At 44.2% G+C, this 25,768-nt stretch overlaps 1 protein-coding gene across 1 annotated transcript; it reads right to left on the bottom strand.

The window, feature by feature from the left end:
• Window positions 1-15,233: 15,233 nt before the first annotated feature.
• Window positions 15,234-21,392, bottom strand: LOC136004220 (S-adenosyl-L-methionine-dependent tRNA 4-demethylwyosine synthase TYW1-like). Its single transcript, XM_065660522.1, is given in 4 exon segments — window positions 15,234-15,703; window positions 15,706-15,764; window positions 15,766-15,853; window positions 21,149-21,392. Coding segments are annotated over 4 exon segments (861 nt in total).
• Between the last annotated feature and the right edge of the window lie 4,376 nt (window positions 21,393-25,768).

The raw sequence follows: 25,768 nt of genomic DNA, 5'->3' as shown, positions 1-25,768 counted from the left end.
AAAGGACCTTAAGATCATCTAGTTCCAACCCCCCTGCAACCTCACACTAAACCATGTCACCCAAGGCTCTGTCCACCCTGGCCTTGAACACTGGCAGGGATGGAGCATTCACAACTACCCTTGGGCAACCAGTTCCAGTGCCTCACCACCCTCACAGTAAAGAACCTCTTCCTCATATCTAACCTGAACTTCCCCAGTTTAAGTTTTAACCCATTACCCTTTGTCCTATCACTACAGTCCCTAATGAAGAGTCCCTCCCCAGCATCCTACTACAGGGTCTGTAGTTCCCTGGGTCATCCATTTTCCTCTTCTTGAAAATGGGGGTTATATTACCCTTTTTCCAGTTGTTGGGAACTTCAGCTGACTGCCATGACTTTTCATCCAGTTCTTCAAGGCCACAGCAATTTCACATAATCTGTAGCTGCAATCAGGGTAGTTTGCTATTCTTCACCCTTGCTCAAGACTTTTTATGCATGCAAACTACATTCCTGCAGGGGTCTTTATGTGGCCTTTCATTCTAGCTCTCTTTCAGAGACTCTGGATTTTACCTAAAGATGTGTAATAATACAATGAAATGTGGCCTATTCCTATGAGAATAACTTGTGACTCTTATATTGCCTAAACAGGTTTATGCATTCTACAAATGTACCATTTAGTCTTCCTACTACAATAATCCAGTTCTGGTTAATAATCCAGTTCAGGAATGGTTAACTTCCTCCCAAAACAAAACACCAGAGTTGTTCATTCAGACCACATACAAGACTGACCATCTTCTTCCTTTCCATCTTCTTGTAATTTGTATTGTGGATTAATAGCAACATTACTATCAGTACAGTTTTGCAGCAACATTTTGGCTTGGTTTTTGCTTCCCTTCAGTTTCTATATATTTATCTGTCTATTCCATGCACTCCAATAGGTTAATACAAATTAAAGATGGTTTAAGGATGTTCTTTTCTTTCTTTCTACTATCTGCTCTTTAAGTTAATAAGTCATTCCTAGTCACCATTATTTTGCAGTAGTTTGGGATTTGCTGACTAAGGGTGGCACTGTAGAATTTAGTCAATGGCCTGAGTAGAAAGCATGCAGCAGGGTTGACCAGAAAGAGCAGCAAGCAGAGCATTTTGCTTAATGATCCCTATTTTGGAGTGGGCAGAGACCACCACTGTGCATTCTGATATTCAGGGGGTCACAGTCAGTGTTTGCCTTGTGCCCATGGGAGTCTCTGCTGGTCCTGCCACAGCAGGACCTCAGGAGCCCTTGTGGAGCTGGAATTGTGCCATGGGATGGGCAGGGGTCCTCCATAATTTCTTCCTAAGAGTTGTCCTGATTTTTGTCAGGTATCCTGTTTGCCAGATGTTACGTGTGAATTTCTTTGGGTAATGCCAGAGTGCTGCTGTCATATTTATTTGATCTGCATATTTCATATGCAGAAAGCTTTGTTCTCTGCTATTTGCAATTGTAGTAGAGTGACACTGTTAGAGCTGTTGCTCAAAAGTATGATTTCCAATACAAAAATATAGCTCCACAAATGCTGAAAATGAGCATTATTTGAATGTTCTTTTCCATACATTTCATAAAGTTTTACCCGAGAGAGCTTGAACATGTTGGTTGTTGTTTTTTTTTTTTAACTTCTGTTTACATTCCTTCCAACATGTCATGGTTTAAGCCCAGACGGAAACTCAGAACCACGCAGCCGCTCGCTCGCTCCCCCGCTTTTTCTCCCCCACTCCTGGAGGGATGAGGAGGAGAATCAAAAGAATGTAAATCCTATGGGTTGAAATAAGAACAGTCCAGTAACTAAGGTATAATAAAAAACTACTACTACTACCACTAATAATGATAATAAGAGAAATAACAAGAGGAGAAAGAATATAAAACTAAAAGGGGAAAAGGAAAAGAAAACAATAAACACAAGTGATGGACAATACAATTACTCGCAACCCGCCAACCGATACACAGCCTGACCCGATGTCCTGGGTTCAGCAGTAGCAGTCATTTTTTCTCCTTCTTAGTAGCTGGTACAGCGCTGTGTTTTTGACTTTCAGCCTGGAAACAGCGCTGATAACAATGATGTTTTTAGTTGTTGCTCAGTAATGTTTAGTCTGACCAAGGACATTGTGAGTCTCATGCTCTGCCAGGGAGGAGGGGAAGCTGGGAGGAAGCAGAGGCAGGACACCTGACCCAAACTAGCGAAAGAGGTATTCCATACCACAGCACGTCATGCCCAGTATATAAACTGAGGGCAGTTACCCGGAAGGGCTAGATCACTGCTCGGGTCGGGCTGGGTATCGGTTGACGGGTGGTGAGTTGTTGAGGGCTTTTTAACAAGCAATGGGCATATGAGAGATCCAGGACTCTTGCCATTGGCTAGGGTTCATAGTGAGGACTAATGACCTAGTTCCGGTTACTTCAGAGCAAAGTCGTGGCCACGTATGCGGAAGTTCTGCAGGAGGGAAACAACTCCCAGATGCTGAAGAAGGAACCAATCAGCTAGTGTTGCTCCCGGATACTGAAGAAGGAACCAATCAGCTGTCTTTGTATCATGTGTAGAAACCGATCACTGTAAACCTTAAGCGCGTGACCAAGCTTGGAGGCTATAAAAGGCAGTGCTCTGAAGTAAATAAAGGTCAGTTTCTGATTACATTAATCAGCGTGCTGTCCGTTGATCTTCTGCAAATGGTGCCCGAACAGGGACCCTCTTGCTGTTGCTTGACTGAGCGAAGAAGACAGCTGGAATAGGAGGGGAGCAGAAAAGCCGACCAAAGGGGTTGCTGTCCCGGCAACTGAAAAAAGCAGAGTGCACTCTGAGGTATCCACGCGGAAAAGGAAGCGTGAAGAGAGGGAATCTCACCCTGATCAGGTGAGCGGTCAGGGAGGAGATGGGAGTCTCACTGTCGAAAGAAGAGGCGGCAGTAGTAAAGCTCCTCCTGCATATCCTTTCTAAGAGAGGACTAACATATGATGACGGTACCTTAAAAGCCCTTTTAAAATGGGCTAAGGACCGGGAGCTCATTTTGGGAATGGGTGCAGCTTTTGAGCTACACACCTGGGATCAGATTTGATCTGCTTTCTGGGAAGAAATTAGCAAGGGAACCAAGGAGGTTCATAAATTAGCTACCTTGTGGCGACTGATTAAAGAAACTTCAGAAGAAATGGAAAGTGAAAGGGCAGCCACTGCATCTGTGTTCGCTGCGCTTTCGCCGAATTCCTCTGGGACAGAATCTGCTTCAAATGAACTATTTTCCCCGATATCAGTGCCCGGACCGGTGCCGGTACAAGTCTTAATCATAAACTCCTTTCAACCATCACAATCAACAGCTCCTGAAGTGGAGAAAAAAAAAAAAAAAAAAAAATCATGGACCCTTAACCCCCCACCCACCCCCTCCAACCCCCGAACCTCCGCCAGTTACCGCCACGGCTGCAAATACTGAGGACAGAGATGAAGATGATCCTTTTGACCTGGAGCCTATTCATCCAGAAAAGGAGTCTGGTTTATATCCCCCAGATCCTCACGATAAATAGGCAGCTGTAGAGGGAGAAGAGAGATGGGTGGGGGATGCAGATGTATTGTGTGCTTTCTCTGTGATGTAGGTGCTGGATCAAGACCTGCGGTGGGAAGGTCTCTTGTATGCTGTTTTCAGGGATATCGGGCAGACTGTGGCGGACCGTGGACTTGGGGCCCCATATACAACTCATTTGATACAGTCTCTCTGTGATACTCATGTACTAGAAGTTGGCAAATATGTCTATGATTCTATTGACACTTGGAAACCTTTATAGATATTGCTGGCCACTTCTTCTGATGTAGGGTGGCCACCTGTGTTGGAATGAGTGTGCATTTTGGTCAGTATAAAAGCTCAAGCCTCATGCAATGTGGGGGAGGCAGAGCCTCTGCGAGGATGCTCGCTAAGGTTGAGCCTGCCACCTCGCACTGCGATGATGCTTCTTGGAGCTGGTTTCCTGATAGTCTTCACAGGGTCCTTGTGCCACGTTCTGTACGTGGGACTGTGTAGTGGGAGTAATGATTGTCTGGATTTTGTGTTTTAAGTATTGTAGTTGTGTGGAGTGTGCATGTGGGATCCCATACGTATGTGTGTGAGTGTGAGGAGGGCAGATGGTGTTCTATGTATTTTTTTGTTGTCGGGTTCATGTAAAAGTTTTTAACAGGTAGCAGTTTAACATTTCGGGCAAGAAAGGGTTAATGCAAAAGTGCAGTTGCTGGCAGGTATTTATGGTTGCTGCTGAAGCAGGCAGGCAGCTGTAGCTGCTGTGGAGGAGGCCAACATTGTGGCCGTGCAAAGCAGGGTGAACAGCCTTGGAAAAAAAAAAGGTTATTTGAAAAGAGTTCAGTCCCCATGTTCAAAAGAACCTGCCCTCCAATTCAGCTCCAAGCACTCCCCAGGTGGAAGGGCAAGGATGGACACTGGAGCCATGGAGTGAAAAAAAAAAAATAACAGAACAAAACTCACAGAAAACCAAAAACAAACAAACAAAACAACACCCCCCAAAAAAAAACCCAAACCCCCAAGAAACAAAAACCAAATCTCTCCATCTATTGAAGTATTGAGGCAGTTTGTAGAGACACCACAGACAAAGCCTACAGAGCGCCTGCAACACAGTGGGCGCATAGTAGGAGCCTTGCTTAGTGTGTTTAAAGTAACCTGGGGGTGAATCCAAGACTTGGAGGAACAGATCGCTTAAAACAAGAACAGCTAACTGAAAAAGCAAGAGGGGTAGTGCAACCACAAGCTTTATCAGCCATTACCTAAGCAGCATCAGGATGGCAGAGAAAAAAAAAAAAAAGGGTAATGATGCAGCAAACTCCTTGACTATTAAAAATATGCAGTTTACTTCTGCAGCTGCTTTACATTCCCTTTGCATCAGAATGCCTCTACTTCAAGAAAACACTTTAACCTATCAACTTCTCAAGAACGGATAACCCGGAAGAGGGGATATATTTGTGTCCTCCTACCTACAGGTCCATGGCAGCAGCCTGCAAAGTTTGTCAAGCCTTGCCATGAGTTGGACAGAAGAGTGGAAAAACCCAATGCCTCAGCTACAGGAGCCAACCGTGAATACCCCAAGCAGAATCAGAGAAAAATGAATGATTGCAAAACATCACTTGGAGGCAACTGAAAAGTAACAACTTGAATAAGTGTACTTGTAAAGTAGCTATTATTAGAGGCTGTGATTTTGTGTATAAAAGCACCTGTATTTACTAGCCAGTTGCTAATAAGAAACTACACCTTGTATTGTATGGATTTGTCACTTGCAAAAGAGATGTTAGAGCATGCAAATTTGCAGCAGCTGCTAGAAAATGCTAAGGCAAAAGCTAGAAAGATTCTAATATGACGGTAGTGTTATAAAGCAGATAATGGAACAAATTAAGAGGGTGGGAGAACTCCACTGGTAAGAAATTTCTTTGGCTAGTCCCATGCTGCCATCAGCATCTTCAACATACTGCTGCACCCTGTAATAGTTACTCTGCTAATGTAAATCTGTATGTGCTTTGCTATAGTAGTGACTTGTTACTGGATGAAGCAGGTGAAACTCTGCATTGACAACAAGGCACAAGGACTGAGGTTGGCCAAATGCCTGCTACCACAGTCAAGGGCAAGACTGGATTGGCCTCTGTGTTTGCCACTAAGAAGAACCTTTAGCTCCGCTGCTGGCTGCAGTCTAGCAGGTGTGGAGCGGTGGGGACACATGCCATGCCAGACCTTAATGTGAGGGATGGCCTTCCCTGTTATCAGAGAGCCATCCAGGAAAAAAAAGGGCAGGCCCAGCAGGCTGTGGCTGGCATATGTTGGAGGTATGATCTAGTCCTGCTCAAGTAGGGTCATCTAAAAGATATATAAAACAAAAAAAAAAAAAGGGGGGGGAATGCAAGGATTTTCTCCACATGATGAACGATTCCTTGACCAAACCTCTGGTTCTATATGAAGACCTACATGATAATGACTGGAGAGGACCAGTGCCATTGCTGACATGGGGTCAAGGATATGGCTGCGTACAGCTATCGACAGGACCATACTGGCTGCCAGCGAAACGTATAAAGCCCCAAAACTCAACAACATAAAGAAATGGTAAAGACAGAAATCTTTGTAATATCTGTTCTATTATGTGTGACCATGGGTAATGGACAAGTATACTGGGCACATTTGTTAAATCCCCCATTATTCCAACCGGTTACATGGCGTGTAGGATTCGCTGGTATGCCATATGTTATAAAGATTCAAGTGACTTCAAATCAGACTAATCTTACTGAAGTAAATGGAATTGTAAAAACTCTTGTCCTGCATGTCAATGAACAGGCTTTGGCCTTGGTGTTGGAATAAATCCTCGAGGCATTTTACCGCTACAACTTTGGCAAATGGATGTCACTCATGTTCCAGAATTTGGACGCCAAAACTATGTTCATGTCTCAGTCGACACCTTTTCCATGGCAATTTGGGCCACCACTCAAACTGGAGAAACTTCTCACCACATTGTGAAACATCTTCATGCCTCTTTTGCTGTCTTAGATGTACCCCTATCTCTTAAAACAGACAATGCTCCAGCCTATACTTCTGCTAGGTTTCACCACTTTTGCTCGCTTTGGGGTGTGAAACATCTCACCGGACTCCCTAATTCACCCACTGGACAAGCAATTGTTGAGGGGGCTCACCAGTCCCTTAAAAACCTGTTGCTTAAACAAAAAACAGGGGAGAGCAGTGTAGGACCTAGCGAACGCTTGGCAAAAGCATTTTATGTGTTAAATTATTTACGCCTGGCAGGAGAAAGGGAAGAACCTCCCATGGTAATTCACGGTAGTGCCTTAAAATCAGGGTTAACAAAAAAGGAAAAGATTTTTGATCAATACAAAGATCCCAAAACAGGAGAATGGAAGGGACCTGTTGAGGTTTGTATGACTGGTCGAGGCTATATGTGTTCAATTACAGGAGAAGGTTCTCACTGGATTCCAGAGCAATGGGTAAAACCTTGGAAATCACCGATCGAGGAAACCTCAGAATAGCCTCATTTATAGGTTGGTGGATGATGGCTATGACTATAAGTCAAGCATTACATACTATAGAACCACGAGAGAACATGTGGATCACCTGGGCAAATCAAATGAACAAGTCATCCCTCTGTCTCTCCATGGCCACTCCTGGGGACCCTTTTCGTTCTTGTTTAATCGGCGTCCCTTACCTGCGCCTGGTGGACTGGACCATTTGTATAAATAACAGAACAGTTTTAAATGGCTCTTTCATTAACCAGACATGTCATAGAATTTATGATTGTACTGTTCCAGAAAACAAACCAGCCTGCTGTTATGGGGAAGTGAATAAAACAGGGATGGCTGGAGCAGTGATCATTAACGCCTTCAACGCCACAATGTCTTGAGACCCTCAGGAGTTAGATCTCTGGGGATCCTTAGCAGGCAATGGGTCATGTTTTTATTTTGGGGGATCGGCACCTACAGGGGTAAACTTTTATAAGAAATATATTTGGACACAATGGACCAATATGTTGAGTAATTATGATTATAAAAATTATAGGAAAAACGGATATTGTAATGGAGCAATAGGTGCTGAGACCCTAGGTAGTAAATTTTCTATTTGGAATAACAATTTGGCAAAACAATTTCCTAAAGGATATTTTTTAATCTGTGGACATAGAGCTCGGCAAGGGGTACCAAAAAAACGTTCAGGGAGGGCCATGTTATATAGGGAAGCTGACTATGTTTGTTCCCAGCATGAGAGATATGCTATCATTTTATAAAAGTAAAACCAAGCAATGAAAAAGAAGATCAGTAGAACGACTAGGACCAAACTGTAATGATAATGTTAATATGTTAGGTAAAGTTGGAAGAGTTTTTATGTCCATTTTTATTTCTGGGGCGATGGCTGGGAGGGCACTAAAAGACATAGAACATTTAGCTTGCTGGACTGCAAAGCAGATTAATATCACATCTAATGTCTTATCAGAATTATTAGAAGATTTAGACAGTGTTAGGCATGCAGTTTTACAAAATCGTGCAGCCATTGATTTTTTGCTTTTAGCACAGGGCCATGGTTGTGAAGATTTTGAAGGAATGTGTTGTATGAATCTAGCTGATAATTCTAGTTCAGTTCATCAACAACTATCCCAATCAAAAGATAACATGAAAAAATTAATGATCAATAATGGTTTGGATGGTTGGCTCCAAAGTTTAGGCATTACTGGATGGTTTGCAGATTTGTTTAAATCAGGCATTATAATATTATTAAGCATTATAGTCTTTGTTATTATTAGTAGTATACTAAGGCGTTGCTTAATGTCTGTAGTATCGTGAATGATTAAAGGGGTCTGGATCGCTCAAAATAAAGAAGGGGGATTTGTTGAGAGCTTTTTAACAAACAATGGGCATGTGAGCGATCCAGGACTCTTGCCATTGGTTAGAGTTTGTAGTGAGGACTAATGGCCTAGTTCCAGTTACTTCAGAGCAAAGTTGTGGCCATGTATGCGGAAGTTCTGCAGGAGGGAAACAACTCCCGGATGCTGAAGAAGGAACCAATCAGCTGTTGTTGCATTATGTGTAGAAACCAATCCTTGTAAAGCTTAAGCGCGTGACCAAGCTTGGAAGCTATAAAAGGCAGTGCTCTGAAGTGAATAAAGGTCAGTTTCTGATTACATTAATCAGCGTGCTGTCCGTTGATCTTCGACACTCCCCTGTATCCTGTAGAATTGAGGAAAATACTATCTGAGCTCCAGCGCCCCTAACCACCTCTCCCAGGGCTCTGTAGTCCTTCTTTATGTTCCCCAGGCTACTGCTATCTATATCCCTAGCACCCACATATATCACTAGAAGTGGTTAATAGTCCTTGTCACTTACTAGAGCACGCAGACTCTCTGCAACATCCCTTATCCATGCCCTAGGTAGGCAACACACCTCCCTTGAGACTGGGTCATGCCGACAGATGAGTGCTTCTGTCCCTTTCAAAGTAGAGACCCCCTACTAGTACGACCCACCGCTTTTTCCTTGCAGCACCAGTAGAGATCTTCTTTACCAGTGCATCAGCCAGCTGTTTCTGGTGCGAGTGCATTTCCTCATGAGCCCCCTGCAGGACAGCAAAGCGGTTCTGGGTGGTGACAACAGATTTAGGAGGAAGCCCTTTTTGTCCTCTTCCTCCTTTTTTTTTTTTTTTTTTTTTTTGTTGCTAATTCCCAGCTTCCTGGGTTAACAGCCTCCTTCTTTCCTCCATGAGCTAGAGGGGAAGCTTGAGGCCCCTGCACAGTTTGGGCCTGGAGCAAACATTCCTGCTTCCTCTCAGTTTCCCTGACATCTTGCAGCCTATTAATAGCATCCCACAGCTCAGACACCTGCTGCAGGAGGACGTCCACCAGGGATCACTGAGTGCAGACCTGCCCTTTTTGCACCTTTCCCTCACAAGACCAGTGCAGGCACTCTCTACACTCCGAGCTCTACACTGCAGTCTCCCCTCTCATCGGCTCTGTCTGGATGCCTACACTGGTCATCGCCTGGGCAGCCAGATCAGAGCTCCTGGACCGGGCCCTGGTCATACAGCAAGCGCTCATCATCCCGCTCAAACTGCCTTGACCCACCCTGTTCGCGGCGCTCCTGGTCGCTCGTTCTCTCTTGGGTAGGTTTTTAACCAGTCAGGGCTGGTGCCTCTTCTCCTGGCTCCGCCTCCTCTGAATCAGCTGCTTGCATCAGCTGAGCTGCCGGCTCTTTGGCAAGTCCTATTGAGGACTTGAAGCTCCCTCGCTGGCTATTGTCGCTCTGAGTTGAGGCTCCTGGACGCTGATCTCCCCCCACTCCGGTGTTGAAGGTGTCCTCTCTCAAGCTACTCACCTCAACAATTGACCAGGAATTGTCGATGATGCCCGGTTTAAATCTACTGCCGCTCCTCCTGGCTCCGCCCCCTGTGAGTCAGCTGCTTGCTGACTCATTGTGTAGTCTTCAGATTAACATTTCACTCAGTGAAGACAGACTATGTAAGAGCCTTCTGAAGCACTTTCATAGAATCATAGAATGGTTAGGATTGGAAAAGGTCTTAAGATCATCTAATTTCAACTTAAGATCATCTAGTTTCAACTCCCCTGTCATGGGCCTCACCCTAGACCATTTTGCCCAAGGCTCTGTCCAACCTGGCCTTGAACACTGCCAGGGATGGAGCATTTACCACTTCTTTGGACAACCTGTTCCAGTGCCTCACCACTTTCACAGTAAAGAACTTCTTCCTTATATCTAACCTAAACTTCTCCTGTTTAAGTTTAAACCCATTACCCTTTGTCCTATTGCTACAGTCCCTGATGAGGAGTCCCTCTCCAACATCCTTGTAGGCCAAACTGTAAGCCCCTTCCACAATCCAGAGACCAGCTGCTCTTGTTGGTGATTGAAATAAAGGCATATCCCAAAGCTATGTATTATTGTTACAGTTATACTATTGAAGTTCTTAAATTGGTCTGAAGTAATGAACATGGAATATGCTTTTTTTTTTTTATGCTAGGAGTAACATCTTCCCTTGGACATAGGGCCAGGCTAAAGGCTTGTGCATCACTGAAACCTCATTTAAAACTTAAAGACTTGAACAAAACCTGAATATTAGTGGGTAGCATATTGCATGCACTATCAGGAAACACATTCTAGTTTTAGACTTCAAGCACTTTATTTAAAATTGTCTGTCTACTTAAAAAAATACCAGATCTGGAAGAAAAATACAGCTTTATGTGTAATGTTTGACTATGTTCAGTTGTGGGATACTAATTTGGCATTAAAAGTACTAAAGGAACAAAACCAAACCAAAGCAAACAAAAAGCCAGACAGCATTGTCTCTTTAAAACAGTGAGACATACATACATAGTCCACATGTGTTTTGCTATTTTTTTATTGAAGTGGCATACTTATGCGATTTAGCTGCAACTAGGAAGCTGGTATCACTTTCAAACATTGAGGGTCACATGACACTGAGTCAGTTTTATACAGCATATCTCCACATTTCACCCAGCAGTGGATCTAATGATACACTCCTTATTGAAGAATAAAATTGGATTTCCAGATACAGAGAGATGATGACAAAACTATTGGAGTAGAGGCTCCAACAGGGCAAGTTATAGTGTGAACAATGACCATGGAGCTGGGAACCTCCAGCTTTCTCAGAGACATATCCATGAAGTTAAAGCATGTTTTCTTGTCTGACTTCCATCTCAGATGAAGCAGCATATGCTTGTGAATACACAAGGGCAGAGGTCTGCATCCCCTAAAGAGGTTACCATAAGACCACTTTCAGTAATGCATTTAACCTGCTGTGCTTGTGAGGCAAGTAATTGTTTTACCTTTATGTTTGGGAACCACAACCAGTCTATTCTGTAAACAGCCCCTAACCTTGGAAAGCCCCTTCCACACTCCAGAGACCAGATGCTCTTGTTGGTGATTGAAACAAAGGCATATCCCAAAGCTACGTATTATTATTAGTAGTAGTACTGCTGATGCTGCTCCTCCTTCTTTGCAGTTTCGTGCCCTGCACCGTCTCCTTATAAAAGTGCCACTGCCTCTAACAGGCCTTACTCTTTGCCTCCTGCGGAGCCGCAACTGAGTGGCCCTTCTCTTAGCACACGGAGAGGGGCTCCAGGGATGGCCAACGTGGCGGTGGAAACAGACTCAGAGCCTTCCTGTAGCATCTCCAACCCCACCTCCCTTTCGCCCAGCCTCTCGCACCGCTTCCTGGACAGCAAATTTGATGACAGTTCAGATAAGCTCTTAATGTGGTTTCTGATACAATAGATTGCAGCACACATAGAGAGGGGGGGAAAAAAGGCCCATTGCCATAATAGTGGTATGAAACACAAAGGAAATTATCGCTGACCCTATAGTTTGTTACATTCAATCACAACATGATTTTGTAACATTTTTGTTTTGGGCTGGCGAAAGCAAAAATATCAGAAATCTACCATTGTTAGAAGGAAGAAAGAGATCTTGAAAAGGGGAATTGGTAGCAGCCTTGCTATGTAGGTGAGGTTTAGCAGTCCAGCTAAGACTTAATTTGTCTCTGTTGTTTTCTCAACTATTTTTGCTTTAGTTGGCTATTTCTCTTGATTGTTTTTTCATGACTGACTGTGGTAAAGGGCTGCCTCATCACAGCTAGCCAGCTTCACCATGACCTGTTCATCTATTGCTACCATTGTCTCCTAGGGAGAGCTATTGAGGCAGATGCTTTGTCATTCAGAGCCTCTTCAGCACTGCACTTTCCTAATGCTATCTAATTCTTAGTTGTGTCAGAAGTAAATTGGCTGCATTTAATTAAATTTTTTAAATTTATAGAGCAAATGGATAAAACTTATGCCTTCAAGACATTTGATGTCATCCTTTCTCTGAAGAAATGCTCTTTAGTCTCTTCTTGAAGCTTCTATTGTATAGTTGCTGCTACATAGCTCTGTTGCTGCTATCTCTTGCCACTAAACATAACACAGTTTAGGATGTTCAGAGGGAATGCTTTGGCCTTTTTATTCAGCATTTTGGATTAGAAGTTGCCTCACTGCTCCTGGTATCAGAGTATGTGATTAGGATTTTGCCTGCTAGGAAAAAACCTTGATCAAATTTCGAGGTGCATTGTTCTGGGTAAGTACACTGGGTGTCTGAAGTTTTATCTGTGTCAGGCAAATATAGTCTTGACTAATCTTTCTAATTGGAAAGTATGCTGTAGTATGGAAATGTCTTCTTTCAACCTTTATTCTCAATAGAGCCTTAAATGCGTTTAGGGTTCTTGATAACTGCCTCACTGTCTTCACCGGTACATCTTGAAAATACCATCATTGAAAAGTGATGTTGTGCTGAACAGCACAAAATGTCAAAGAAACCATCTGCTGATAACACATTAGTGGTGTGATGCTACGCGGTCTGGTAGAATGCAGAATCATTTCTTAAGATATCATGAAGAAGGAATGATGTGGCAACCTGCATTTTCAATAATTACACTTAGGATGTCATTATTCTACTAGGGCAATCCTCCAATCCACCATCCACCAAAAAAAAAAGAGGAAGTGAAAAGAAAGCTTCAAGATTTTTCCACTGATTTGGCAGTTACCACTGGGTGTGCCCTGTCTCCTAAATCCTGAGTCTAGTGGCACTGCACTCCTAAACCTGCAGAAAGAAATAGCTCCAGTTCATTCATATTTCCATGCTGTTAATGATATAAATCATGGGATTAACCTTGGATTTTAGTTCCAGAATTACCTCTGTTCTACACAAACCTTATTTATATAAGGTTTATATATTGTGCTTCTTGTGCCCCTCCTCACTGGCAGAGCATGAGAGACTGTCCTGGGTTCAGCAGTAGCAGTCATTTTTCTTCTTCTTAGTAGCTGGTGCAGTGCTGTGTTTTCAACTTTAGTCTCAGAACAGTGCTGATAAAACACCAATGTTGCTAAGTAATGTTTACTCCCATCAGGGACATTCTCAGTCTTATGCTCTGCCAGGGAGGAGGGGAAGTTGGGAAGAAGCAGAGACAGGACACCTGACCCAATGTAGCCGAAGAGGTATTCCATACCGAAGCATGTCATGCCCAGTATACAAACTGGGGGTAGTTACTCGGAAGGCCCTGATTGCTGCTTGAGTCAGGCTGGGTATTGGTCAGTGGGTGGTGAGCAATTGTATTCTTTCCCCTTCTTATCTCCTTTATCGTTATTATTATTGGTGATAGTAGTAGTGGTTTTGTATTATACCTTAGTTACTGGACTATTCTTATATCTCAGCTTGTAGTATTTACATTCTTTACGTTCTCTGGGAGCGGGTGTGTTTGGGGGTGTGTGGGGGTGTGGTGGGTAAACAAACTGCTGAATAGTTCTGAGTTACCAGCTGGGCTTAAACAACAATAGGTTATATCTCAGTGAGGGTTGAGATAATGACAGATCTGACCAGAGTGTGTCTAATTGTGTTTGTGATAAGCATTCATTGTTTCAGATTAATAGTCCTTTGTCACAATGTTGATTTATTTGCTCTTGGAGTTGTTGTGCTTGATCTCAGAGTAGCAAAATGTCATACCTTACTTGCTGCTTTACTGTTTATCCGCTTTGGGGACTGGGCTAAGATTCTCCTTTCACTGTACTAATGGTAATGACTTGTAATACAATAGACTCATTGATCATGAAACTGGGCTGGTACATGTCCTCAGCATGGTCATCACCTCTATACTATGGCAGGCATGTAATGGGAGGTTTTAACAATTACACATCTTTCTTTTTCCTTCCCTCGAGGGGTCAACCTATGGAGGAGATATTACCTCACATCCTCCACTCCCCCACCATGCTATTTACAGTAGGAGTAGATTCCAGGAAAGTTAAAGATCTTGAATATCCTTTCAATGCCCTTGAAAACACCCTGCTCTTTTTGCTGGGAACCAGCTTGTTGCTGCATATGCTCTCTATGATTTGCCTACAGCATGACCACTCTGAGAACGCCTGATCTTGTTCAATCTTGGAAGCTAAGCAGGGTCTGGCTTGGGTCTTGTCTAAGTTTAAATGACTATTTAGGAATACCACCAAGATGTCTTCCCAGAGGCAGGACAGTCATGAGTGGCAGGGTTTGTGGGATCTTAGGGGGAAGCACTTAAGGCAGTTTGCCCCTCCAGTGCTTTGGAATTTCACAGAATCACAGAATCACAGAATAGTTAGGGTTGGAAAGGACCTCAAGATCATCTAGTTCCAACCCCCCTGCCATGGGCAGGGACACCTCACACTAAACCATCCCACCCAAGGCTTCATCCAACCTGGCCTTGAACACTGCCAGGGATGGAGCACTCACAACTCCCCTGGGCAACCCATTCCAGTGCCTCACCACCCTAACAGGAAAGAATTTCCTCCTTATATCCAATCTAAACTTCCCCTGTTTAAGTTTTAACCCATTACCCCTTGTCCTGTCACTACAGTCCCTGACGAAGAGACCCTCCCCAGCATCCCTATAGGCCCCCTTCAGATACTGGAAGGCTGCTATGAGGTCTCCATGCAGCCTTCTCTTCTCCAGGCTGAACAGCCCCAACTTCCTCAGCCTATCTTCATACAGGAGGTGCTCCAGTCCCCTGATCATCCTCGTGGCCCTCCTCTGGACTTGTTCCAGCAGTTCCATGTCCTTTTTATGTTGAGGACACCAACAGAAGAAGCAACAGTCTTATTTGCTTTGCAGCAAACGGTACTTAGAAGTCTGACAGGTTCATTGCAGAAGATTAAAATCAGACATATAATTTCCATTTACCTTAATATAGTGGACTGAATGCTGTGGTAAGACAGGGGTTGATCACTTGTGGTATCACGCATCCCTTTGCTTCCTTCATGTGCCTCGTGATATTGCCAAGATCTTCAACATCAAGGACACAATTTGCCCCTCCAGCTTCCTCAGCATCAGCCTCCTCCTCACTACTGCTTTCAAACAACTCCTCTGCCTTAATATTCTCATATTCCGATGCCCCATGTTCATGATCTGAACTCTCCTTGCTCTGCTCCCCTGGAGATTTGCACTTCCCTTTCTTGCACTTCCCAATGCAGGGCTTCTTTTCCCCTCTGCAGAGGGCCTGAAGCTGACTGAGGAACTTGGCTTTCCAGGCTTCAAATTCAGCCTCAATGGTGCCATGCTTGCTCTGGGCCACCTTACAGTCCCTGTCACCACGAGTCATGATCCCGCTGGTGCTCAGCATCCACAGCCACCTGTCAATATTTCTTCCAAACTCAGGCCCTTCAGATAGGCTTTCCCAAAGCCAAAGTCATTTGCAGCCTCTTCTAAACACCTCGGTTGTTGCACTCTCGGTTGGCTGCCCATCTGTGTACGTAGCCACCAAGAACACACACATGTTCCTGCTGGTTGTCTCCTCTAATTTCACTCATGAACAAATGCGGAATCCAGAAAAATTAACAGAACACTTAGATGAGGTGTGCTGTGAGACAAGGGGGGGGGCACAAAATTGCAAAATGGAATATATAAACCTTTAGAATCAGTTTTAAGTAATGTTAAGTTTGATGGCATTGTAACAGTAGCAATGGAAAATTACTGAGGTGCATGATACACAGAAAAACAGCAGAGTACAGCTAGAGAACATATTGAGAAATCTTGTATAAGATAAACCATTATAGTTGACATAGTTTTAGGCCCTATGACCTTAGTACAAAATGAATGTAAGAAAAACAGGCTAGAAGAACAGGACATAAGGATAAGGAGTATCTGGGAATGGCACGTGTCCAGGATGGGCTGCAGTTAAACTAACTGATAAGTAGAAGGACAGGAGGATTGTGATGTCTGTGATGTTAACGAACCAATTAAGCTGGTATGAGCATCTACTGTGTGTGCTTCAAAGGCTGCCAGAAGTGATGAAGATTTTTGGAAGAAGTAAACAAGCCTCAGAGACCACCACCACAACTTTGTACCCATGCGGGGAACTTTCTGGAAAATAATGAAATCCATATGTAGCCTCATGAATATGTATGTATGCTGATTGGGAGAAAAATCTAGGAACAAACTCACCAACAAAGTTTTAAGCAGGTATTCTTTATTCTGACGCTGGGCGACATGGGGGATAGCTCCACTTAGCATGTAACTCCCTTATTGCTACACAAGCCATCCTTATATAGCCACTGGGCATACATACATATTCATGTTGCTTACATTTGCTCACAATGATTTGGCACATTATGATTGGATATATGTCCTTAAGACCCCTAGTAACTAACATATAATTGGTCAGGCACATTTATGAGAACTTGACCCTGAAAGCTTGCCAACAATCCATGGTTTCACAACTCGGTAAATTCCAGCTGCTTCTTATCTTGCTTGCTTAAGCTTCCTCAGGCCTCTCAAGGCCTTGCTGTATCTTTCAGGGTTATTCAGAGTTCATATACCAAATATCCATTCTCCTGTTAGAACACTGTCTCCTCAGTTCCTGGAGTTCTCTCCGAATCAGCTGTTGTCCTGGCAATACCAGAGAAGGACAATTGGCTGCAACATGATGGTGTTTGGCCTATGCCTATAGGGCCGTGTTCTGTAAGGAGCAGGAAAAAGATGTCCCTGTATCTGATGGCAAAGCAACAGACAACTCAGCTACTCAAACCCCAAGCACAGCAGCTACACCAACTCCAGCGACAAGAACAGCAGCTGCACCAACCGCAACACAATAGAGAGAGGCATCCAGTGCCTGAGGGAATCAGCCATTCTAGACATGATCTATCGTAGGCTGGATGCCAGGAATGCACCCATAGATCCAGATGAAGTTTAATGTACATGACCCATGTGGCGGAAACTTACATGGAGTGCACCATCATCATATGCCCACTCATTAGCATCAATGACCTGGAGTGAGGCAGCACCACCAACAGTGGATGAAGTGACTCATCAACTCTGACAGTTTGAAGACAATCTCACCCCTTCCATTATTTCAGCTGTGGAAAAACTTCTGAGCCAGGAGTTCAAACAATTGAGAGATGATCTATTCAGTCTATCCAGCTCCCCACGTGTATAAACCCAAGCCTCAGCTATTAACAGAAGACGCCCTACTGCCCAAGAAGGAAAATATAAGATGTACACTCCATGGGCCACCCTATGATTTTACCTGCAGGATCATGGAGAATACATGAGAAAGTGAGATGGAAAACCTACCTCACTTCTGGAGGAACAGGTATGTGAATTGGAGAACAACGGTCAAGGATGATCCTCCTAAAAAAGTTGCTTCTCCAGTCATCAGTGAGCAGCTTCCCAGATGTAGTGGAAGAAATTATTTTACTCCAACTCCTGTGTCTGGGGTTCAGTGGTAGCAGTCATTTTTCTCCTTCTTAGTAGCTGGTGTAGTGCTGTATTTTTGATTTCAGCCTCGGAACAGCGCTGATAACACCGATGTTTTCAATTGTTGCTAAATAATTTTTACTCTGACCAAGGACTTTCTGAGCCTCATGCTCTGACAGGGAGGAGGGGAAGCCGGGAGGAAACAGAGACAGAACACCTGATCCAAACTATCCAAAGGGGTGTTCCATACCACAGCACGTCATTCCCAGTATATATATTGAGGGCAGTGTCCTGAGTTCAGCAGCAGCAGTCATTTTTCTCCTTCTTAGGAGCTAGTACAGTGCTGTGTTTTGATCTTTTGGCCTGGAAACAGTGCTGATAACACTGATGTTTTCAGTTGCTGCTCGAATGTTTGGTCTGGCCAAGGACTTTCTGAGCCTCATGCTCTGCCAGGGAGGAGGGGAGGCTGGGAGGAAGCAGAGACAGGACACCTGACCCAAACTGACCAAAGAGGTATTCCATACCACAGCATGTCATGCCCAGGATGTAACGAAGAGTTACCCCGGAAGGGCTGGGACTGCAGGGTTGGATGAGGTATTGGTCGGTGCTCGGCTGGGGGGAGTGGGGCGAATTATCTGTTGGCTGGTGCTGAGGTTGTGTATTCTCTTCCCTTGTTATTTCCTTTAGCATTATTATTATTGGTGGTAGCAGTGGTGATTTGTGTTATACCTTAGTTACTGGGCTGTTCTTATCTCAACCCATGGGAGTTGCATTCTTTTCGATTCTCCTCTCCATCCCTCCAGGAGCAGGGGGAGGGCAAGAAGGGGGGGGAGTGAGTGAACGAGGTTTGTGGTTGGGTTTAAACCACAACAGTTCTTTTTGGCGCCCAACGTGGGCGCCCGTAAGGGCTAGATCACTGCTCAGGTCAGGCTGGGTATCAGTCGGCAGGTGGTGAGCAGTTGTATACTCTTCCCTTGTTATTTCCCTTACCATTATTATTATTGGTGGTAGCAGTAGTGGTTTTGTGTTATACTTTAGTTACTGGACTGTTCTTATCTCGACCCGTGGGAATTACATTCCTTCGATTCTCTTCCCCATTCCTCCAGGCGTGGGGTGAGTAAGGGGGGGGAGAGAGAGCGAGCGGCTGCATGGTTGTGAGTTACTGGCTGGGTTTAAACTATGACAGTTCTTTGTGCCGCCCAACATGGGGCACGAAGAGTTGAGATAGCGACAGATCTGACCAGAGTGTGTCTAATGGTATTTGTGAAAAGCATTCATTGTTTCTGATTAATAGTCACTTGTCACAATGCTGATTTATTGCCTCACAAAGTTGTTGCTCTTGATCTCAGAGTTTCAGCATGTCATACCTTACAGCCGGTATTTGCTGGTTTATTGTGTATTGGCTGGGGGGCCTAGGCTAAGGTTCTTGTTTTGCTGTACTTTATGGTACTGACTTGTAATACAATAGACTCGTTGATGATGAAACTAATCTGGCTTGTGTTCTCAGTGTGGTCATCACCTCTATACTTTGGGAGGCATATAATAGAAGTATTTAGCAGTTACACATCTTTTGTTTCTTCCTCGGGTGGTCAACCTGTGGAGACATTCCGTTATGTTCCCAGCTCCCCCACCAGACCGTTTACAGCATCATTTGAGAGTTCTGATGGTTTTGAATGGCTTTTGGATACCCTCGAGACCTGCCTGCTGATTGTGATGGGGATCAGCATGTTGGCACACATACAGACTGTGTTTTACCCACAAACATTTCATCTGATCTTGAAAGTTAAACAGAGTTGGGTTTGGGTCTTGTCTAGGGTTAGATGATGATATAGGAGGACCAAGAGATTTTCCCCAAGGGTGGACAGTCATGAGTGGCAGGGTTTGTGGGATAGTATGGGCAAGTATCTCGACCAGTGGGCCCCACCAGTGCTTTAGAATTTCACCACTGAAAAAGTGCAAAAGCCAGAAAAGTTAGTAAAACACTTAAATGAGGTGTGTTGTCATTCTGGTCACACTAGAGAGGAACAAACCATGGCAACGTGCTGGGGCTTGTCCTATGTTTACAGAGACCTGTGCAACACTATCCAGCACCTTCAAAGGGAAAAAAATACCTCTGGATCTGATGGCAAAGCAAGAGACAATGCATCTACTCCAAACCCAAATGCAGCAGCTACACCAACCCTAGTGACAAGCACAGCAACTTCTCAAAGTCTGACTACAACAGATACTGCAGCCACTCCAGCCACAGTGATAATCACTGCAGCTAAAGCAGAGGACCAATTCGTGTCAATATCGGTTGCCCCTGTACGCAAGGGGAAAACCAAACAGGAGACACAAAGAGTAACCCGTACAGTGAAGAAAGATGAAGAACCAACGCACTTACTACACGGGACAACATTTGAACAAGATTTATTATTATGTGAGTCAGAGGAAGAAGAAGAGCTGACTTCTCAACCCCGGACCTCAAAAGAGCTACAGAATATGTGAAAAGATTTTGCCTGTCAACCAGGGGAGCACATCATCACCTGGTTGCTCTGATGCTGGGACACTGGAGCCCGACATCATGGACCAGATGAACTCAACAGCTTTATAGGGATTGGTCCATGCACTAAGGAATGATCTCTCTCTCTCTCTGTGTGTGTAGATGTGTGTGCGTATGTATATATATATATGAGACAAGAGTGATGGTATGTTGCAGCAGGGAGGAATCAACACCACCATTGTGATCAATAAGCACGATTCGTTTATTGGGCTTCTACCTCCGGTTAATATAGCAACAATAATACATGAATATGCAAATACTAGGCGCTTGATTGGTTCTGGCATAAGTAAGGCATTGCGTAAGCTCATTATTTTTGCTGTTAAACTGTGTACTTTTATATCCTCTATTTTTATGTGCTTATCTTGTTTATTAGTGTCTGTAATTGGCCAGAGCATGGCGCTTCCCTCCAGATGTCCATCAGTTCCTCATTATCTGGTGCTAGTAAGTCTGCACCATTCTCTAAACAAATGTTCTATTTCAGCTCGTTGATGGGAACGTGGCCTTTCTCTGTTAGCCACTTCTCCACAATTCCCCCTTTTTCTTTATGAAGGAATAAGGACTGAGTCAGGAGTAGTTGTAAACAAGCAGAACAACATTGCAAAGCACAACAAAGGAACAAACCCCCTGTAATTATGAGTCCTATAACGGCGAAGCAGCTTTTAAAGTAAACGTATATGCAGCTCTATGAAGCGAACCTCAATTTTCAAATAACTTGAGTAATTCAAAATCTGTACTTCTAAAATCAGCTAAATATTTCTGAAGTGCTATAAGCGGGTCACTTTTGCGATAAAATTTGTTCTGACAAGCTACACAAAAGGTCTTTTGTTTTAGCCAGCCCTGGCGAAGATACCTTATGGACTGACAGCCACTACAATAGAACTCTACTGTAGGGTCACACTGATGACAAAAACTGCAGGGTTGTCGAAGCACTTGTTGTATCTCCAATCTCAGTTGTACCACTATATGTCTGTGGCCATGGACCGGATCTAGGATGGCGACCGTGCTCAACGAAAGCTCTGTGTTGATTAAGGAGTTAAGTTCTTCTATTAGTGGCTGTAGCGCTCGGTGCAAGCGACGCTCCTCCCGGGCCTGCGAGTCAGGGTCCATACACTAGCTCGGAGATGCCGTCACTGGAGCTTCTGCAGCAGCCGGTCTTAGTCACTTGGATGGTACCCACAAGGGTCCTGCGGGAGCAGAAACACAGGCGTAACCACGGCCCAGATATATTACTTCTGCCGGTCCCTGCCACAAACCTGTATTAGGATCTCGATAGTACGCCTTAAAAGAAGGCTTTATCTTTTGCGCTTCTGTTTGTACAAAGTGCTTAACAACCGCTGGAGTTTGTTCATCACCAAAGATGCATAAATAATTTAACGTATACAATGTTAAGGAAATCCGCTCTTGAACATCTATTATGTCTGAATGTTTCTTTTAACGTCCAAGCGGATGGCCACTTACTCAGAGAAACTATGGTAATATCGGCATCAGAGTCAAACAATGCAGTCAAAGTTATCGATTGAATTCCCCAAGTTAATATTGCTGTAATCTTTGGGCGGGTCGCCAATGATAGAGAAAATAGGGCGAGTCCTCAGGTAGATCCAAAACCACCGGTGCCACGAACGGTTTGATGTGCTCCTGATATTAACTGCGAAATGGGCACAAGTTGTGCTATACGTGTGCCTTTTGGTATATGCAGAGGAGGATAGTCTTTGCCATAATCTTAATTTCACCCATATAATCAGCATCGATGACACCTGGAACAATGAATTGTCCTTTCAACGCGGATGATGATCTCCCCAGCAACAAGGCTCCTATAGGTTTATTGTCTAAAGTAAGGGGACCATATATTCCGGTAGAGAACAACGACACGGTCTTATCATATAAGGTAGTGTCTACTGTGGTTGCCAAGTCCATTCCGAGGTTGTCGGCGGTGGCTGGTTGCAAGGCGATGGAGTTTGACTTGCTGCGTACACACGTTGAGGCGCAAGGGCTGTGGGACCCATGCTTGGGATCATCGCACGATGGGTCTTGGCGCTCCGCTGCCTGTTTCCCAACCGGTTCTGTTTACGTCGACAGGTAGCAGCACAATGGTTATCCATTTGACAATTAGGGCAGCAAACCGAGTTGTGGCAATCTTTTCTCATGTGCCCATTTTGACCACATCTAAAACATCGAGGATCCTTGACCATACCAGTGGCTTGCAAAGGTGCCAAGGCCGCTAATACTTGCGACTGACTTTCTTTTTTTTTTCTTTGTCTTTTTCCTTTTTTTTTCCTTTTTTTTTTTTTTTTTTTAATTGCCTCTCCCACTGCTTTTACTGCCTCAACCAACATTGCCTGATGCCCCATAGGTACCCGTGTCATGCGTTCTAACATCTCTTCTACAGTGGCATTTGCAGGTAACTGAACAAGTATCTGCCTTACAGCATCATTACAGTTCTGTATTGCACACTGACGCAGTAAAATACCATGCATGTATTCTGGAGTACCTGACTTCCTTATAGCATCAGCTACCCTGTCCACAAAGGTACTGAAGGGCTCATCCTTTTTCTGTGTCACTTTCATGTAGGCAAGAGCTGCACTAGTATCTTTAATCTGTGATAGAGCTCGCAAGGCGAGTCTCATAGATTCTTTTAACAATTCTGGACCTAGCTGGACTTGAGCCTCCTTAGTGGAGAACTGTCCAATTCCCATCAGGTGTTGTAATTGCACCCCAATCAGGGGATCTCCCTGGCCTCGCTGAACTGCAACCGCCTCTTGACAGGCTTCCTGCCAATACATGTTCCATAACAACAACTGCGAAGGGGTGAGGATTAATTTCACAATACTTTTAATATCCTCGATTAACAGCAAATCTGTTCCCCAAATATATGACAACATTTGCCTAATGGGTTCAGACTGAACACCTGTAGAAGAAACCATTTGCCTTAACTGAGATAGAAATTTCCAATTTAGTGGAGACATTTCAGCATTTACTTCCTGACCTTGAGGGTTAAACTGGTACTTAACAGGAAAGGCGAGAACCTTTTCCTGCAACGCCTGCGAACAATCAAAATCATTGTTTGACAGAGCTTCTATCTGAATAGATTTCCAATCTATCACCTGGATTCGCATTTGTCTGCCCATGCTCTGCAACTTTACCTTTTTTTTTTTTTTTCTTGTTTCTATTGTTGTTCACTCAGCTTTGCACGGCTACAAACAATGACCTGCTCGGCAGCAGCTACAGCTGCCTGCCTGCTTCAGCAGCAACCATAAATACCTGCCAGCAACCGCACTTTTTCATTAACCCTTTCTTGCCAGAAATGTTAAACCACTACCTGTTAAAAACTTTTACATGAACACGATAACAAAAAAAATACATAGAACACCATCTGCCCTCCTCACACTCACACACATATGTATGCGTATGGGATCCCACAAGCACACTTCACACATCTTTTGGAACAATATTTGAAACACAAAATCCAGACAATCATTACTCGCACTACACAGTCCCACGTACAGAACGTGGCACAAGGACCCTGTGAAGACTATCAGGAAACCAGCTCCAAGAAGCATCACCGCAATGCAAGGTGGCAGGCTCAACCTTAGCGAGCGTCCCCGTAGAGGCTCTGCCTCCCCCACATCGCATGAGGCTTGGGCTTTTATACTGATCAAAATGCACACTCATTCTGACACAGGTGGCCAGTCTACATCAGAAGAAGTGGCCAGCAATATCTATAAAGGTTTCCAAGTGTCAATAGAATCATAGACATATTTGCCAACTTCTAGTACATGAGTATCACAGAGAGACTGTATCAAATGAGTTGTATATGGGGCCCCAAGTCCACGGTCCGCCACAGTCTGCCCGATACCCCTGATAAGGGCATACGAGAGACCTTCCCACCGCGGGTCTTGATCCAGCACATACATACATCACAGGGAAAGCACACAATACATCTGCATCCCCCACCCATCTCTCTTCTCCCTTTACAGCTGCCTATTTATCATGAGGATCTGGGGGATATAAATCAGGCTTCTTTTCCGGCTCCATGTCAAAAGGACCATCCAGGTCAGCATCAGAATTAACAGGCATCAGAACCTCAGGAGCAGCAACAGCAGCCTGATGAGCACGCACAGGCTCCTTCTTGGGGTCAATAGGGCCCGGGTCAAAAAGTCTGTCTTCATCTCTGTCCTCAGTCTTTGCAAACGCGGCGGCAACTGGCAGAGGCTCAGGGGTGGCCAGGGGTGGGGGGGACACTGGGTTCCACGATCTCACTTTTTGACTTTAATGTCTCTAAAATAGTTCTCCAAATGACTAACAAATGTTTCACAGTGTCACTGCCTTTTGTGGCTGCGTCCCACAACTTAACTCGTGCAGCACTCCACAAAGAGACCTCAGATACGGTAGACTCATCAGTCTCTGGATATTGTGTCTTCGACCATTTCAACATTAAATTTAAGTCTGTCTCTTTAAAGGTTGCTCCCTTTACCTTAAGGACTGAAAACATCCATAAAACAGAGACTTCTTCCTTAGCGATTTTTTCCCAAGTCCCAAGCTCAAAGGCTTCTCCAACCCCCTGGATTAAGTCCTCCTTAATCCAGAGCAACAATCTTTTTAGCATAGCTTCATCATACGCTATCCCTCTCGCAGAGAGGATATGTCGGAAGAGTTGAAGTACTGCATACTTATGTAGGAAATTAATAACTGTCCTCCAGTCTTTAGCACATTTTTTTTCGCTTGCTTGTTATCATCAATCACTCTATTCCAAAGCTCATCCCCAAACATCCTCCATTCGGGTAGATCAAATACATCGTTAGGATCTCGGAAACAACCTAACTCTCTCACGTATTCTAACAGAGCCTTTAATCCCTTCGTTAAGTCCAATTCCTTATTCACTCCCCGCTTCTCCAAGAAGCACTTAAATAAATCATATGCTGCCTCTCTATCCATTATTACTCAATTATTACTCAATTTTTTCTCAACTCATAAGATGTTGGCGCCAGTGCAGCTCACCAGGAGGCAGACGAAATGCGGGCGGTGAGCCCAGTAAAATCTTACTCAGGCTCTCGGAACCGACGCTGCCAGCAGCGAAGCGTTCTTTGCCTTCTGAAGGCTGCTTTCTTCGGAGCTTTCCCGATCCCTGCTGTCTTCCCAGCCTTTAAAGGTACCTGGGTTCCTGTTCCAATCGGTCCACTCCCCTCCCAGCTGTCTTCTTCGCTCAGTCAAGCAACAGCAAGAGGGTCCCTGTTTGGGCGCCAATGTGTTGCATCAGGGAGGAATCAACACAACCATTGTGATCAATAAGCACGATTCGTTTATTGGGCTTCTACCTCCGGTTAATATAGCAACAATAATACATGAATATGCAAATACTAGGTGCTTGATTGGTTCTGGCATAAGTAAGTCATTGCGTAAGCTCATTATTTTTGCGGTTAAACTGTGTATTTTTATATCCTCTACTTTTATGTGCTTATCTTGTTTATTAGTCAGTGTCCTTGTAT

Source organism: Lathamus discolor, chromosome W (assembly GCF_037157495.1).
Source record: "Lathamus discolor isolate bLatDis1 chromosome W, bLatDis1.hap1, whole genome shotgun sequence".
Taxonomy (NCBI): domain Eukaryota; kingdom Metazoa; phylum Chordata; class Aves; order Psittaciformes; family Psittacidae; genus Lathamus; species Lathamus discolor.
The sequence above is the reverse complement of the archived record's forward strand: the minus strand, read 5'-3'. Positions and strand labels throughout refer to the sequence as shown.